Source organism: Varanus komodoensis, unplaced genomic scaffold (genome assembly GCF_004798865.1).
Source record: "Varanus komodoensis strain SLA01 unplaced genomic scaffold, ASM479886v1 scaffold15, whole genome shotgun sequence".
NCBI classification, from domain to species: domain Eukaryota; kingdom Metazoa; phylum Chordata; class Lepidosauria; order Squamata; family Varanidae; genus Varanus; species Varanus komodoensis.
In genome coordinates this window covers 25,835,633-25,853,502 of record NW_025335440.1, presented here as the reverse complement: position 1 = coordinate 25,853,502, position 17,870 = coordinate 25,835,633, and the positions used below count along the sequence as shown (strand labels likewise).

The window sequence follows — 17,870 nt, the reverse complement described above, 5'->3', positions numbered from 1 at the left end:
CACAGGTTTTCCTCTCCCTGCACGGCTGTGTTGCTGCTGTTAAATAGGTCGAGCCACAACGCCACTTTTTGCAGCTATGCGAAAGGGTGGGTGGAAGGGTGGGCAAACAATAATTCCCATTCCCGTGCAAAGCACTGAACTGTTACGTGCTTGTTTGGTCGGCAGGGTGCCCAGGAGCCCGTGTTGCATGGGAGCACTAATGGCCTGAGAAGCAAATGTGTCATATACCAGGCTAAACGGATGTGTGTAAAGTGTGTATAAAAAGAATGATACACACCTACGGCCCTGGGGTGGCGGGGGTTAAAATGGAGACGGAACAAATCAGTCCTGTTATGGGGAAAGGCATTTGATCTGCCCATCAGTTGAAGACTTTCTCCGTGCACTGAAATCTTAATGGAACCAGAACTCTCCTAAGGATTGCGGTTGCTGACCTTTCAACCAACCCCATTACTATGGAGAACCTTTTGCCTTGCAGGCACTAAAGTAGTGGCAATATTCAATGCTTTGCCCCAGAGGTAGTGTTAAGAGATGGCTCACTAAGGCTGGAGCTCTGAATCTTTCATTTGGAGGCTTGGAGACCATTTGGCCCACCACCTTGCTGTCCATGGTCACTGGCAGAAATAAAGGTATGGGGACCCTGATGATCCCTGTTGCATCTCATCCTTCTGGACTAGCTGGCTTTTTGCCTACAACTCTTTCACCTCCTGCTGTTCCCATTACTGAATGTTCCTACCTAAGGTTTTCTCCCAAAATCAAATATCCTCCCCTGTTCATGCACCCCTTTTTATGAAGAGGAATATATTAAGGAGAGAGTCACACACAGAGAGAAGGGGGGGGGGCTTAGAGCATATGTTAACAGTATATGCAAATTTGTGCTTTTCCCCCTGCCCCCCTGGACCCTTGTCCCAGATTATTTCTGCACCTAGCTCTACCCCTACTTCACCTGCTGATTGCTATGCTAAATATTAACTAACGTTGCATAACAACAAAATGAAAGAAAACCTAGGTGACTTACCATTGACATGCCACAGCATCTGAAAACCAGTAGATTCATCTATTTTATCTGAGAAAAATACAACATGAAGACTGGAGCTTGTGGTACCTCCAGATGGGAGATCAGCGTCGCCACAGAAAGTGCCTATCAGGGTGGACTGGTCATTGGGCCCATCATAAAGCTGCAATCAAGCATAAGGAAACAGTGGGGAAAGATCCATTATACATTGCTGATTTTTCAAAATAAGGGCATATAAATTGGTATTCATAATCCACATGTGTTATCTGAATGTCCTATAATAGACATGGCTAATTTTAATAAAGCAAGACTCCAGTGGTGGTCGCTGCCCAGCTTGGTGAGCACATGGAATAAGACTATCAGTGCCTATCATGGACTAGGACTTCTCAGAAGATTCTGGCCCCTGGTCCGCTGAGGAGGTGCCAGAGTTCATGGTTCAGGAAGATAACTTGGCTGCAGAAAGGCATCTCAAGGCTTCCACCTTCCCTATTCTCCTGAATGAGTTGGCTACTCAGCATCCATACTGGATTGCATTGCTGTCTTTGGACTCCAGCAACTCCAGTCATGAGGGCATTGGCACTCCCTGTCCTTTCCAACAACCTAATATTGATGCCACCTGCCAGGCCCCACCAAGCTTCCTTCAGTATGGAGGTAGGGTCAACCAGCCAAAGGACCACTGCATTTCTATTTAATTTCTACAGAAGCACACAGACAGCCCTCTTCTAGCTTCTTGCCCCAGCATAGCTCAGAGCTGCCTGTGGTCCTGACCGTGCAGCTGAAAGCTACATCTCAGAGCATCATCAAAATGAACCACCTGAAACAGTTATGGTGCCACAATGGATCGGACAAATTGCACACCTAGCTGAGCATTCTGCCTTCTCAAAATGGCAGTTCAGGGAAGTCTACAAAAGGCTTGATGGGATGTCCATCTGAAGTTAATTCTCCCCATAGTGTGATCAGGAAGATGCTACCCGACTCAGTTTCTGAATTGTATCCATTATATAGCCAATGGTCAACAAAATACCCAATAGCAATGAGTTGTATATGTTAAATAAAAATTGAGCAAAGACATGGTTGTGGCACTCCTGCCAGTAAGGACTGTCCTGCAGAACCAAGTAAAAGATTCATGCAGGCCCTCAGGTGGCAGTCATTCCTCACAGTGATGCCACCGAGTCTTGTCCCCAAATGCAAATACACAGTCCATGGCACAGACCCCAGCACTTCCTCCGAAGATCATAGTGACCTGGGAGGCTCTGGTAGGGAAAGACATTCCTTGAGGAAACCTGGTCCTGAGTGGCATGGGGCTTTGTATTGTAATACCAACAGCTTAAAACGACCTCAGAGGCAGATTAGCAACACATTTAGGTAAATTAGCACTAGAGCAGTATGAATGCAATAAGGCATTCCATCAATAATCTGCTGTAGCTACAACTTCCAAAATATCTTAAAGGCAGACTCACATCAAGCGTATTTCAATCATCCAAATTCAAGAGCTGGATTTTGGGTTTTAACCCAAATGACATTTAAATTGTACATAATTCTTTTGAAAGTTAACAGTCCATTCCTCAAAAAATGCACATAATGGTTTGCTTCAGGTTGTCCTGCTCCCAGTTTGGTTCTCACCAGGAACTGGTGCAGCAGGTGTGCCAGCCTAAGTTTATAGTAAGTGCTCCTAGCCACAAAGGTCAAAGTACAACATGGATAAAACTATTTGATGCTTTTGAGCTGTAAATGTAAGAATTTCAGCACAAACATTTTATGGGTTTTGTGCCTGCTAGTTTGTAATGCAGAGCTGAAATGGGAGGGTCCATTTTGCACACTCTTCTCCATGCAGAATTTTCATTTCCCCATTTTTTGCAAAAGTATTCTCAAAGGGGTAAGTGTCTCAGCAGAGAGAGAAAAGAGAGCAGGCCAAATAGCCTGTGGATCAACTGAGCATGTTTCATAAGTTGCAGGTGTTGTCACTGCTGAAGGTCAAAGCCAAAATGTTTGACAGAAATGAAAGATGTATTTATTCCAGTTTTTCCAATTGCTTCACTAAAAGTATCTATAGCTACACCTATACACACATGTGCATGTGCTCATGCAAGTACACTGATCAGTATGAATAAATGAGTAACTGTTTAAAGGCAACAGAAGTTGGTTGTTGATGGTTAATATAAATGAATCCCATTTTATTCTTTCCTAAACTTGATTTCTTAAAATGGGAGGTGCTGGGTTTTTTGGATTGTGTTTTTTTTACACAACACACAGTTAACATTGCATTTCTTCACAATTTTTCTGAAAACCAAGAACTCTGTGCTCTCATAAACACACAGTGGCCATCTAGAAACTACTACTACTACTTGTACTGCCCCTAATTTAGTTCACATTATTCACAGGAAATTCAAAAGGATATGTCAAGACAGCTGTATCTATTTGCAAGCGAGGTGCAGTTACAGGCATTATTCAAGCTGTCCAACTCTTACAAAGGAGCAGGACAGCTGTGTGTTTCCATGAAGAATTTTGAACATCTCAGACATTTTGTCAGTTCTCAGAAAAACACAGCCAACGGAAAAGCACTCGTCAGCTCAGCCTAGTCCCACGGCTGTGATCCTCCATCCCCACTTCTTGCTCCTCCCTTAGAGATTTTGAAGGGCTTTCTATTTATTTATATCTTACACCTCGTAGGGGGAAAATCTGTATTGCTACAGCTGAGATCATTTAAATTTATTACACACTTAGCTAAGGACCATTTGTTTTAGGACCATATGTGAAAAATCTCACAGGCAAAAAATATTACGATACATTTCATATCAGACACCTTGCTGCCAGGCCTGTTTCCGAGGGCAACTGCCTAATGGCAAACCTAGCCTCACTAAAAACATTTTAATGGGACTCCCATCTTTAAGCCAGAGAAAAAGTCAGGCACTGATATGTCACCAGTGTTGAAGCAATATTCAGTTGCCATTCCAGTACACCTGAGTACCTGGAGTAGCTACTCTTCCTTTGCTCAAGACTGCAAAATGTCTTAGGTTGGCCTTAGCCCACCAACTTTGCAGTTCACGATAGCTATAATTTACTGTGATGTTCAAATCTGACAAACTATGGTTAATGCAAGCAATGACTTTCCCTTTGGTGCTGGAGTAGAAACCCCTACAAAGTGAGTGCAGGAAGTGAAATGTGTGAGGAGGGAAGAAGTGGGGAACAATGTGTAAGAAGCTGAGGCACACCTCTATTGGCCCATAACATCTGGAACATCTGGACTGGGCTACTGCATATACATTTGTTATTTTTACAAGTGTGCTGTGGCTGAATGAAGGCCCTGTTTTCCAGCTAGCATTTCAGTTGTCTGCTCTTTCAATAGTAACCTTTTGGTTTCTGGGTCCTGATTGCTAGTTTTGGCAAGCCCAATAGTGGAGACCAGTATAAAAGCTAATGGTTTATCTCAAATGCAAAGGCAAGAGTGAGGCACTTTTGGAGAACCAGCAGCCTTTTTTTTTTTTTTTTTTTGCCCCCGCCAGATGCAACGTCCCCCATTTGGTAACAAAACGAAAGAATAAATACTAGAAGCGATCTCCAGCATGGTTACAGAATGCTCTGTAGTAGTGCTGAAGTACCAACCGATCAAAAAACTGATCAAAATGGCTACTCTTTTACCATTCTGGGTTGGTGGGAGCCTCAGCAGTAGCCCCAGTACAGCACATGGGTCCTGTGATGTGCAAAGGGTTTTTGTTGGGGTGGGGAGATATAAGGCAGCCTTTCCCAACTTGATGCACTCCAAGAGATGTTGGACTACCCTGGCATGGAGAGAATGAAAACTATAATCAAGCATTACTGGTGTGCACTGGTTGAGGAAGAGATGGCCCTGCCCAACAGCTGACCTGAAAGCAAAGAAAGCACATCTAGGCTATATGTTTTTCCTGGCAACCCAATTTCTGAAAAATCTAGTTTCTATAACACCAGTCAACATTAGTGGGAATTTTCCATAGAGGAATTGAGTCATGTAGGAACATTCCAGGGAAGGTAAATTGACAGAAGAGCAGTTGGAGATAAAGCTGAGTTTCTATTTGGCAATATGAACCAGCAGATGTCCACACCTTTCCTATAGCACTGAAATTAGGATTTGTTTTTCTTTCTTTCTTTTAAAACTTTGTTCTAGTTGACAATGTGCCAAGCAGACACTGCAGGGTTGGGAGGAGTGTAAGCAGATTTCAGTAATTTATTTTGTAAGGAACCTGGTTAAGGGAAGCAGGGTATAAATAAAACTTATTTAAAAGCCACAAGCAGCTTAGAAGCTGTGGTTCAACCATTTTTAGCATAGGCTAGAGAAGTAATTCAGCAAATGGCAGATATGATTCCCTCCTCTCTTTGAGAGAGGAAATTTGCTTTTATTCATATATATGAAATTTGTTTTTATTCATATATATATATATATGAATATTAATATATTCTATTTCACTTTGATGGAGAGAAAATTACTGCCTAAAAGTGCAAGCTTAGCTTTGAAACTATGGGAGGACTTATCTGTGCTATTTCCTGCAAAGTTTCAATTAGGTACAGGGTTTTACCAGTGCAGTTCTTAAAAAATAATAATAATGCTTGTCTTGGGTTTGATGTGTACAGAACCCAGGCCTACCCAGCAGACCAAAATCAACTCTCTTGTTTTTAAGGATTTGTGGATATTATGAATTTTGTTATTCAACTGTGGAAAAAAAATACATGAGCCAAAGTGAAGGAATGCCAGTTTTCCATATTTCATAAATATTCCTAAAGTCTTTTTTAATATGAAAATAAAACTGTCCAATAAATATAGCTTTCTAGAACAAACAGCAGACTGGATGGACAGCAGATACTTTGCTCTGTAGGGGTCTGTGCAGGGTTTGGGGCATCCATTATTCACAACAGCTTCTTCTAAGCCATTGTTTGTTTATTTCATGCATTCCTGCACTCACTTTCTGATGTCTGAAGTGCAAAACAGAAGAATTCCATTTCCAGGGTTGCTACTCCTTTTTCTGGCCGGGCTCCTTGTGCCCAGTGGCGTGACTGATGGAATTTCAACAAACGTGTTTCCCCCAGTCATTTCTCCTCCATAACAAGATAGCCACAGGTGTTTGCTTTTTGCACAGAGAGATGGTAACTCTACCAACCAGGGTTCTTCTGCACTTCCCGTACAATGGAACCTTGGTCTGATTCAGCCTGACTCTTCTTCTACATGGTGCTAGATTCCTCTGTCCAAGTCTGGACAATATCCCCATCCCATTACAATCTGATGGGAGACATGTCAGTGTTTTGGAGCTGGAGGGGTTGTTTGGGCAACACAGAGGAGAAAGGAAGGGCAAGTGTATTGAGTTTGTAGTGTGTGTGAAGTAAGATACCACTTGGACTGGGACAAGGCACCATCTGGTCCTTAACTCCAGGCAGCAGAATGGGTCTTCCCTGTCCATAAGCCTCAGATCTTTTATTTCTAAGACTAATAGTACATGAGGATACAAGAGGTCTCCCTCATAAAACAAGACAGAGAATCCTGATTAGATATGCTGATAGTGTCTTCACAGTTGCCTGGTTGTATATTAGCAACTTTCTGGAGGCTCAGAAAAAGTCACGTTACTCTGACATGACAGGGTGTGGCAAATGAGGAAAACAGATTGTTAAAAATAAACTATGATTCATTCTGGGTTCTGCATGTCTGAGAATGTCCCATCTCACAGCGGCATCTTGGGAGCCATTATTCAACTGAGGTTTACTGTAATTAAAGACCATCTTTCTCCTGCATCTCCTGCAATGTTGCTACTGTGGCTTTTGTTCAGTTGAGTTCATTTTTCAGACTGCTTGATACAACATTTCTAATCCATTTAAAGATCAAAAGCATCAGTACTGCTACCCAGGTTTTTGGAAGGATGAATGTCTTCCAGATTTCCAGAACTGGGCATGAAGGAATTAAACATCCTTCCCACACCAAGTTCCCACCAGATGTGTTGGACTATGCCTCCCATTGTGTCTCCCAAGCCAGCCATGTTTATGTTATCTGTTTATACAAATCAATTACCTGCTGTTCATTAGGAAAAAAATCCCAAAGCAGGGTCTTCCACTGTGTCGTGGGTCCAAAGCAGATGTGACCAATGTGAACCTTTATTTCATCTCTGTTGCAGAATTAGCCCTCAGCCTTCTCCAAATATATATATATTTACAGATTGCTTTTTGGCTGCATATGAGATCCCCAAAGCAGCTCACAAACTTAGTAAAACAGTAACAACACAATCACCAAAAGAGCAAGCAGCTAATTTATGAACAGAGCAGCTTCATAAATGTGTGGATTGCACAACAGCAAAACTATATCTAGACTTCCTGAAGGCTAGAATGATAGGGCCTCCTAAGGAAGGGAACTCCAGAACAAAGGGACCACCAGTGAGAAGACCACACACACACAAAGCACACCTTGGCAGTTGGACACAAAACAGCCCCTGCCCCAGGAAATCTCAGTGGGCAAACAGCATCAAGTGGAAGCAGAAAATCCTTCAGATATCTCTGACCTAAACTTCAATGGTAACCGTCAGCACTCCGAGTTGGGCTTGCAGATATGCCAGGAGACACTGCCTATTAACACGTAGTGGAGTCACATGTTCCAAATTACAGGGCCCCAGCAACAGCATAGCAGCAACATTCAGAACCTATCATTTCCGAAGCGTCTTCAAAAGGCAGCCTCGCAGTGCAGGCTGCGTGTGCTAGTTCCGTTGGGCTGAAAGCAGAGTGAGCGTGACAGTGGTCGGATCTGTCATTTCTCTCCTTTTATTGATGAAGCAAGAGGCTTGGCTCTACTCTTCTTAAAGTGCACCTGGGCATTTCCTTTTCAATGCCTCTTTGCAAAAGAACAATGATAAAATTGGCTTCTGTGCATCTTCAGTTCCACTAGTATAATTATGGAGCATTATAGTCATTTCGCTATTACTCCCAATATAAAGTCAAATCATTTTGATTTGATAGCTCCAAGACTTAAATGTACGAAAACAATGCAGTTGCCTCCACTAGATTCAGAAAGCTACATTGCCTCATTACCTCTATGGCGCTCATTTCTGTGTATCTGGATCCTGCTTTGTATGTGACAAGGCAATCCAGGCGTCCAGTGATAGACATATTCTGAAACATTGGAGGACCCTTGACAAGTAGCTGTGTTTGGTCCTCTGAGATGTACGCTTTTCTTTCACGTATTACATATTTACTTCTGCACTGCAAAAGTATGTGTTTTGTACAGGGAAACACCAGTGTGAAGTAAACATTAATTTAGTGAGCTTGTTTTCCATTGAAAGGTTGCCCTTCTATAAGGCATAGCAGGAAGGATTTTTCTTGTTGATTTTTCTTGCTAATCCTGCTTACGTGTCATAGTACAAAACAAACAAACAAAGGAAATACTTTCTTGGTACCTTCACATGGTCCCGTTCACAATTTGCTCCTCCCTTTGTGCTGAGCGCCGTAAAGCTGTAGTTGAGGGTGTTACCCATTGTAGTTTGGATGGTCCAGTTGCACTTCGTGTCTGAAGGATACTTGTTAGGGTAGTTTAAACTCTCCAAGATGCCTTGGCTATGATTAGCAATTATTATTCCTTGGCAAACTTGAGAAAGACATTTTTAAAAATTATATACCATATATACTGTTGCATTCAAGATAGTCCAAGTATCAATCAATACAAATAACTTCAGTTAGCATTGCTGGTTCTTTATGGTGTCCTTACACGCTCTCTAGTCATCTCCAACTTACTTCAACCCCTCAGACTGTCCTGTCCTTGATAGCCCAGCCCAACTCTTACAAACATTTATACTTAAATTGTAACATGCTTTCAAGCTCTGAAACTGAAACTAGGGTCTGGTTTATACCCATAATGACAACCCATAATATGGGGTCTGTATGAGTTGTTACTGAATCATGGGTTGCTGTTATGTGTGCATCCTGCACCACACTTTAACAGCATTTTGTTATCTACAAACAATCCATGAAGAGGATACATGGTTTCTTGCTGGGCTGTTCTTCTGGGATGTTCATGGTTAACAACACATGGATAAACCATAGTGCATGGTTCACATGTAACCACGATCCAGGTTTCAACAAAAACCCCCAATTCAACCCATACTCTAAGCCAGACCTGGGCATTGTACAGCCCGCGGGCCACATCCGGCCCGATGGCTGACCCTGACTGGCCCTCATGAGGTCACTGGCAAATTAAAAGTCAATGCAAATATATATCGTCGTTCAAGCCCAAAACAGATGATTTCTCTCAGTGAGCAACAAAAAAAAAAAAAGAACTGAGGTCATGCAAACAAACAAAGCTGGATGCATTTATAGGAAATCCAAAGGCAACTTGGATTGTTGAGTTTTCTGTTTCTCTGTTCTGTTATAATTCGTAAGGTCTGTACCTTACTATGTTAAGTGCTGGGAGATTACATATGTTGTAAATTTGCACTATATAAGTAAAATTGAATTGAATTTATTGCTTTTCATGTAATGTTAATGTTTTTGTGAATATTCATTAAATAGTGTTGTTCTGTGCTCCACATTTTCATTGCATCATTGTAATGTTTCATTTACTGTTTTTATAGAGATATATATTGAGCAGAGCTGTAAGTGTATTGGTCCGGCCCTTAACAACTGTCAAAGTTTCTCATGTGGCCCCATAGGAAAATTAATTGCCCAGCCCTGCTCTAAGTCTAAGTCTGGTTGATGAGAAAAATGGTTTCTAATAGAACAGATAATGCCCTGGTTCACACATAATGCTAATCTGTGGTTTATTTAACAAAATTCTGTATTGTTGTGGTGTGTGAACCCAACTGCACTAACAAGCCATGGTTTGTGAACTGTGAACAACTGAAAAAGAGACCCATGGACCTGATTTGCATGTTACAACAGATTATGATTTAAACAACTCATGGATTGCCATGCATAAGTAAATGGTGGCCTCTTGAATGCCCACCATTCCTCCTTTGCAAATAGTTCATGATCAGCTCCTTCTTAAGTTGCTGAACATGGTGTTGTTTAAAAATGGAAGTGGCTGGCATTCTGCAAATGGCTCTTTCCATTCCTTCCTGTCAGCCTACAGGTTGTTTAAACCAATGACTTTGCTCATTATACTGTGTTGCTGGGTTGTGAACTCTGGACTGCTTAGCCCAGGGGGTATTATGATGTCTGAACTCAAAACCACAGGTTATTTATTAATTGTTTCACTGGGTTACACAGGCAGCAGGCAAGAGCGATAAGGAAAATAGAAACAAAATGCAAATAGCAGTATTTCAAAGACATTTGGGTTATAAGAAGGGAGTGGGCAAAGGAAGAAGGACTCAAATAACCCTGGATTTGAGAAGATGAATCATGGCTTGTTCAATTGCCTGCCAGGTAGAGCAATTAACTATGAGTTAAGCATGAATCAGGAATGTGGAGGAATCCCTACTGGGAATTCAACAGATTCCCTGGACTCCAGTCCATTCTGTTGCTACTGTGCGTCCGAGACCCTGGTGAGTGTGTCCAGCACTTATGCAGCACTCACCAGGGGTTGAGCCCCGTGCAATCACTGCACAAGCCACGACCCTTTCCTCACCATGAGCAGCAGCCTTTGCTTGTGCGACTGCATGCGATGCACAAGAAGTCTGCAGGTTGTGCAACCTTCAGGCCGCAACTGTTCATGGACTTCCTCTGAGCTTGCTTTGGTTTCTCAGACTGGGAGGAGCACAAGAGGAAGTCTGCAAACGCTAGAGGGACAGATTCCCCAGGGCTTCAATAGCAACACTACCATGGGTTAACATTATGTGCGGACCAGATCATTGGTGGCTTCCTGTGGGGGCTCCTAGTACTACCAATCAAAAAGATCAGTGTGGCTATTCAGTCCTGTCTTCCTTAGTGTGTTTTCAATAAGAAAAATGAGGAGGGGGAGGAAGAGGAAGAGGCGGCAGCAGTGGGGGGAAATGGAGGCTTACATGTAGAAGTCGATTATATCTAGACCCCTGTAAATTTCTGTGCTTGTGGCAGGGCAACAGCATGATAAAGCTTCATGTAGAAGCATCTATTCCTAGGGAAGAATCCATGACAATTACAGGGAAGACTCTAGCCCACTGATCATCCCTGATTAACCCTTCCTTTTTCCTTTCCTATAGTCTTATTAAATGAGGTTTTGGGAAAACAAGTCCATGGATTTAACATGTAATTCAACACTTTATACCCTCTGGGGGTGTGGAAGATGCTGCTTCTTCAGAACTTTCCTGTTTCACAATCTTCTTTTCAGAAAAAACAAACCAGCAGATAAAGTGAAAGGCTAAACACCCACTAACCTAAAACTAACATCTGCTGTATCTCAAACACAAATAGATCACAAACAATCTGTCCTTATTTCCACATAAAATAAATTGCTAGTTTAAGCACAGCCATATAACAAGTTGGGTTACACCAGCTGCAATACCACAGTTTTGCTCTTTTTGTTTTGTTTCTGAATTTTAAAGAAAAAGGAAAAAGATGGAGAAAAACAGAGAAAGAATAAAATAGGCATATCCAACACATACACATGCAATTAAAAAAGAGACTGAGGGTAGAAGGTTTATCTGAGAATTAAAGGGTGGAGTTTTCTATCCAGTTGCTATTTGGAAATGAAAGTATCCTACAATCCATGGAAAGGCAAGTTGTGGCATGCAGTTTCCATGATCCCTCACTATTAACTATGCTGGCTAAGGGCAATGGGAGTCATTGATCAAAATATCTGGAAAGCTCATCTGAAAACAGCTCAGCAGCCCACCCTAATCAATGGCTTGTAACTTTGTGGTTTGGAATGAACATCCAAGAAGAATGTGTGGTTTCCCCAAGAGACAACATTTCACAGTGAGGTGAGGTTGTTTTAAGCTCACCCATAAATGTGGGTAACAAGAAGTTTCAATTGGTCTTAAGAACTGCAAAACTATTGTGTCGGTGAGATTTTTTCAGGCAGCTCTCCAGCACATCAGCCATACAGATGGGGTTTCATACTGTGATAATTTGGTATGATTTAGTGGACAGAATAGCTTGCTACAACCAACCTAACTTTTCTTCTCTCTCTGAGTTGTTGCAATAAAAGACAGGGTGGGTTCCTGAGCTCCTTAGGGAAAGAATAGCTAGCTGGAGTTTTCTTTTAGTGAGGAATTACAGGTTTGCATTTGTTTCTGGATCTTGCTGTTACCTGTACCAACCACAAGCTCAGTGGCCCAGTCCAGTTCTCCACAGTTCCCCAGATGGCTCCATGCCCTTCCCCCGGCCCTGTCTTCTTTCTCCCAACCACTGATCATGTGGTGTTCTCCTTGGCCTTTCCCCAGCTTTTCCCCAGTCTCAAAGTCTGAAATTCCTCCCCAAACCTTAATTCTGCCAGCAGGAGCTTTTAACAAACTATGCCGGTAGTTTTAGCCATGCCCCTATTGCTTGTGCACCTCTGCAACGTGGCCCCTGAAAGCTTCTCAGAAATGGCATGAAAGAGGTTGTGTATGCCTGCCCTACACATTAGCTTTCCCCATGCAGGTGAGCTACAGATGTTCTGGCCTGCAACCCCCATCAATGCCAGTCAGCATGGCCAAAGGTCAGAACTACTGTAATCCAAACCATCTGGAAAGCATCAGTTTGGGGAGGCTGCATGATTTACACATCTCTACATTTGCCAAATCTCTACAACTGCCTACATTTGCCTAAATTGCCTGAAAGTGATACAGGAAAACATGGTCAGGAAAATGGGGATGAAAATATCTCTGCAGTGGCGCCCCATCTATGGAATGTGCTCCCCAGAGAGGTCCGCCTGGCGCTGTCGTTATTTGTTTTTTGGCGCCAGGTTAAGAGCTTTTTATTCCAGCAATATTTTCATAAGTTTTAATACTGTCTTTTCTATATTTTTAACTGCAGCCAGTGTGGGTCGGGAATTTATTTATGTTATATTTTATGCTGTAAGCCGTCCTGAGGCTTTTTGCGAATAGGAGGGCATATAAATAAATAGATAGATAGATAGATAGATAGATAGATAGATAGATAAATATGCAAAGCTTGCCAGACCTGGTCACAGTCTTCATGCGATGACATCAAACCGCTTGTACTTACTCTGCTTATAACGTACAAGGAAGCCTCCACCTCCCAAGGAACGATCAGTCCTTAGTTTGATGTACACTCTGTCCCTGGTCGAGCGTATTGTGGGTGGTATTTGATTCCCACAAAATTTGCCCAACATCTTAAAACTGGAACTATTGCCATCATAGACCTGCGGTTATAGAGAAACAATGTTGGGTGGGGGCAATTTTTGGAATATTGCTGAGAATTCAATTGATCATGTACAATTTTTCTTTGGGAAAAAAATTCTTACAATGAAAATCCACTTGGCATTTTAAAAAGCAGAGTTCCCAAGAAACATATGAAACCACTATAATACTACACAGACAGTTGATACAACCTTGACTGAAAGCAGTGGGATTTACTTCCTAGTGGAAATACCTAAAGTTGGATAGAGACATATTTAATTCAAGATACCATAAAGTGTCTAATGCTAGGGGAGTTCTAGTCAAACAGTTATGGCATCTGATCAACCATTTATTTTATGGACTACATGGATATGCCATTTTTGCCAAAAAAATTTCAAGGAGGTTAATGCTTTGGCAAAATTGGTTTATTAACATACTGAGTAAGAGTCAAATTACACAATACATTAAAAACACTTGTTGACTCTTCTCTCTCTCTCTCTCTCTCTCTCTCTCTCTCTCTTTCTTTTCTTTTTTTTTTTTTTCTCATTTCTTTTCTTTTTTGGGGGCGAGGGGTTGTGGGGGAGTCCTGATCAAACTTGGGACTATCATGAATGGAGAAGTGAGTTTAAAATGTTTCTGCTCAGCTGCTTGTTTTCGAAAATCCCTTCTCCGGAACATAGACTAAAAAGAAAAGAAACAAAAAGAAAAAAGCCCCCATTGGAGCCATTGAGTTTTTTCCTCCCTCTCTCTCTCAAAAAAAGAAGTGAGCAGCTAGGGGGATGGCTTAAACCTTCTATTTGCATGCAATCTAAAACATGTACACTTACTTATAAGACAGTCTAGGTTGCAAGGCATGCACGGTGCATATTTAATGTATGTGGTCTGATCCTTTGTTTCAGTGCAATCTTATACTTAGAACAAAATCTAGTTCATTTCAGAGCTAAATGGATACAGGATTGCTCTTTACCCAATTGCATAACTGGCCAGATAAGTAACTTGTACTATCAGGGTGCAGGAGATGCTGACATGGAAGCACCTTGCTGCAGACATTTGAGCTCAATGTTCACCATCACTTTCAGGAGATGCAATGGCCTGAACAGGTGGTGTCATCTGTCCTTCCCTACCATACTTCTAATACACAATAGTTATTGAAATATCAAAAACTAAAGTGAGAGCAAACTTTGCATCACAATATGAAAGGGTGGTAGGCTGTCCATAAGAGAAACAGCATCAAATGGGATGAGAGGAGAGGAATGTTTGTGTTGTGAAGCAACCAGGCCCGTGCTTGAGTGACCCTTCGAGTGGCATGACCGGGGGTGGATGGGAATGAGCCTTGTGCTGAAAGCCATGCAGCATGAAGAGCATTTGCAGTCCACCAAGTGAGCATCTAGACATGAGTAGCAACCATCACTTTGAATTACTTTCAACGGGGTGCACTTGAATCCAGAACTCTACACATATTCTGTCCTGAGACATAATGCATGAGCAAGTGCAGGGAGAGCTGTATTGGATGTGATTCTTCCCTGCAGAATGGGGAGACAATAAGGGAGTCTGCATGGAATGGCAAGTTTGGGAAGATAAGCCTCGTTGCCTAGGCAAAAGCTATGCTTTACCTCTCCCCCAACTCACCATTTGGAATGAAGGCAACAGGAAGGCCTCACTTGCCCTTAGTCTTGCTATCCCATAGTCAGATCTGACTGGCTGAAATAGCACAGTGACAAAAGCCTTTCAAGTCAAGCAAAGTGGTGTCAGTGGAAAAGCAGACAGGAGAGGCAAGGGGCGAGCTCCGGAGCAAACAGGTGCACACAAGAACCGAAGAAACATCTCTGTAGGCCCTTTGCCGTCCCCTGACATGAGAACTCGCATCAAAACTCACCCAGAAAATCAAAGCATAGTCAGGACAATACTGGCTTTTCAAATATTAAAAGTATTGATTTGCATTTTCAGGAACAACGGAAGTGGGCAGAATGTACTCCATTTTGATGTTCCGGATCTTTTATGGGCATTCATCAGGGGATTAAAAAATTCTAATGCTCTGATTATTCAGAAAAATATTTTGGTCATTTATATGATACTTTAAATAAGGATATCTGGGAAGACAATGGAGTTCTTGTCAGACACTCTCTGCCTTTGTTCTTCTAATTTATTAAAATATTTTGCTCACTGTCTCTATTCAAGGTTCCCTTGATTCTTTTTATTCTAGCTCAGATGAAAGCACTTTAATTCTTGCACAAAACAGCTCTCTGTGGAAAATTAAAATATAGAGATAAAAAAACATCTAGACATCTTTAAATCTGATGCTGTGTGAATTGGGCCAGGGTCAGGGGCGATGCAACTGCTGTTGAAACTTTCTTTTTACAACTTTCCAGTATCCCTAGAACAATCCACAGATCACATTATCCTCAATGATGATCAACCTTACTGAGGGAGAATAAGCCATTCTACATACAGCAAGATAATCGAAGTTACAACTTGGATGAGACTCTAAGTGAAATTGATCGAACTGGACTTCAAACGGGCTTCCACGACTGGAGCTCAGCAGCCAGTAGCACTCTGCGTTGTGGTAGTAGGGCAGAGGATAGTTGGGAGACACAAAGATTCCAGAGGTCGCCGTGAGGGTCCCACCACACCCTGGAAACAAACACAAAGAACACACAACCCAACTGCATTGGCTGGTGTCTGTTCTGCTCCATGGTGCACACCAAGTAAAAATGCTTCCTGGTAGGGGGAAATTCCTTAAGGAGATCTTACACCAGCAAAGGAAAATCAGTAGCCCCGATCAGTAACCCCAGTGGAGGTGCCATTACTATACCCTGGGGGGAGGACTGTGAGCCAGATCTCCTTTCCAACACTGAAACTTGAGTCTCTTGCCTTCCTATTGAACAGTATTCAGTTCAGAACCTACTTCTGGAGCAGAAATGAGTAATATGAAGCCTACAGCCTAAATTCAAAGGCCTTTGCAAACGATCAGACCTTAAGCAAGAGGAACCTACCACTAGGACGGGAGGAAACTAACCCTCACGGAGTTCCCTTAAGACAGTGCAGCCCTCAACAGAAAAATGCATGATTCATTATTCTGAGCAAGAGTATATCACAGGGCATGATGGGCTCTCCCTGGGAGGGCAAATTACCACTGTAGAATTAGTGCTGTAAAGTTTCTGCTGTTTGCCTTTGCCACTGACAGGAAGATGGGGATGAATCACAGACCTCAGTATGCTGAGCAGAAGAAACTAATACATGTTGTAAGCTGAGTTTTCCCCCCTTTGTACATTCAAGGCAACAGACCGATCCTTTGCAGAAGCTCTTTATTCATGAAAGTATACCCAATAAACTCAATCACCACAGAATGAATCTCTGAGCATGCACAGAGTGGTTTGTTGAACCCAGTTGAGCAACTACTTCCAGGAACCCTCCTTTTGAGTATGTCTGAGCTCCATCCCTCTGGAAAGGTCCTTTTGGAAGCAAGAAAGCCTTTTCTCTGTACACCAGCCCTCTAATTTGCTAGCCCCCTCTCCCAGTGCCATATCATTGGGTCAAGAGTTGTACTAGCTTGGTTTGGCTTTGAGAGCTCCTCTCCTATCCCCGGTCAGGGTGCTACCAAGGATATATATATATTTGCTTGGACTGACTGTGAGTTATTTTTTCTAAACTAAAACCTCAGTTTCCAGGTTTTATTGCAGTGTTGGCACTTTGCGATAAATAAGTGGGTTTTGGGTTGCAGTTTGGGCACTCGGTCTCTAAAAGGTTCGTCATCACTGATCTAAACTCATTGGCAACAAGATGGAAGAAACTGATACCTTCCCTTCCTATCTAACATAGAAATAGTGTTTGGTTTGACAATTTTTGTGTTTGGTGTGCCCACTGTACCTGTTAACGTTCCATTCCAGTATGCAGAGAATCCAGTGCTTGAAAAATAGATATCACTTACAAATTTTATCCATAGTTGGTTACTATGAGAGATAATAACTGGCGGTAATATTGAGCCACAGAACTTCCCAATCAATGGTGATGTCTCATAACCTCCATCTCTACAATTGGAAAAGACACACATACATAGTTAAAACCTTTAACCTCTAGTAAAAGCAAGTTTCACTGAAACAATAGAACTGACTTCTAAGTGAACATGCTAGGGAACCAAGCTGGTTCAAGAATATGAACAGGAATATAGGAAAGTTTGCACAACTGTGCTGGAGGAAGTAGGCTTCCTTGACCCCTCCGGTGCATGGCAGTCCCTCCAGCCCTTGCAACACAGAGCATTAGGAGATGCTGCTGAACGGGCTGAGCTGTGGTTCCAGAAGAGGGAATCCCTAAATACTGAGCTACGAGAGCTTCTGCACGTAGAGCACTTCCTCCAGATAGAGAGCCCAATTTTGGCTCTGAAAGTTAGAGTGAACTTATTGTAAGTATATCTGAAATGATTCCCATCCTATGGAATAGAAAGCAAAAAGACAAGGAACTGGATTTAGAACTCCAGATTTTTTGTTTTGTTTCTGGTACTGCCAAATCACAAGCATATTTATAAGAACTGGAGCTGCAGTTTGGAAGCCATTGCTAGAATGCAGGAAGCTCCCAGAGACTGCCAGCCCATCTCATGCAGCATCATCACCAACTGGTCTCAGTTCTCTCAGGTTCTTATAAATTGCTTCTCAGCCCTGCTTGGA

General features: G+C 42.2%; 1 protein-coding gene across 1 annotated transcript in view; it reads right to left on the bottom strand.

The window, feature by feature from the left end:
• CUBN (cubilin) overlaps nt 1-17,870 on the bottom strand; it is a 180,362-nt gene that overhangs the window by 106,570 nt on the left and 55,922 nt on the right. The window contains exons 25-29 of the mRNA XM_044424708.1: nt 17,077-17,237; nt 15,659-15,840; nt 13,076-13,232; nt 8,413-8,600; nt 1,016-1,175 (exon numbers count right to left, since the gene is read on the bottom strand). Coding sequence (XP_044280643.1) covers nt 1,016-1,175; nt 8,413-8,600; nt 13,076-13,232; nt 15,659-15,840; nt 17,077-17,237 — 848 coding nt within the window. The remainder of the gene's footprint in view (nt 1-1,015; nt 1,176-8,412; nt 8,601-13,075; nt 13,233-15,658; nt 15,841-17,076; nt 17,238-17,870) is intronic.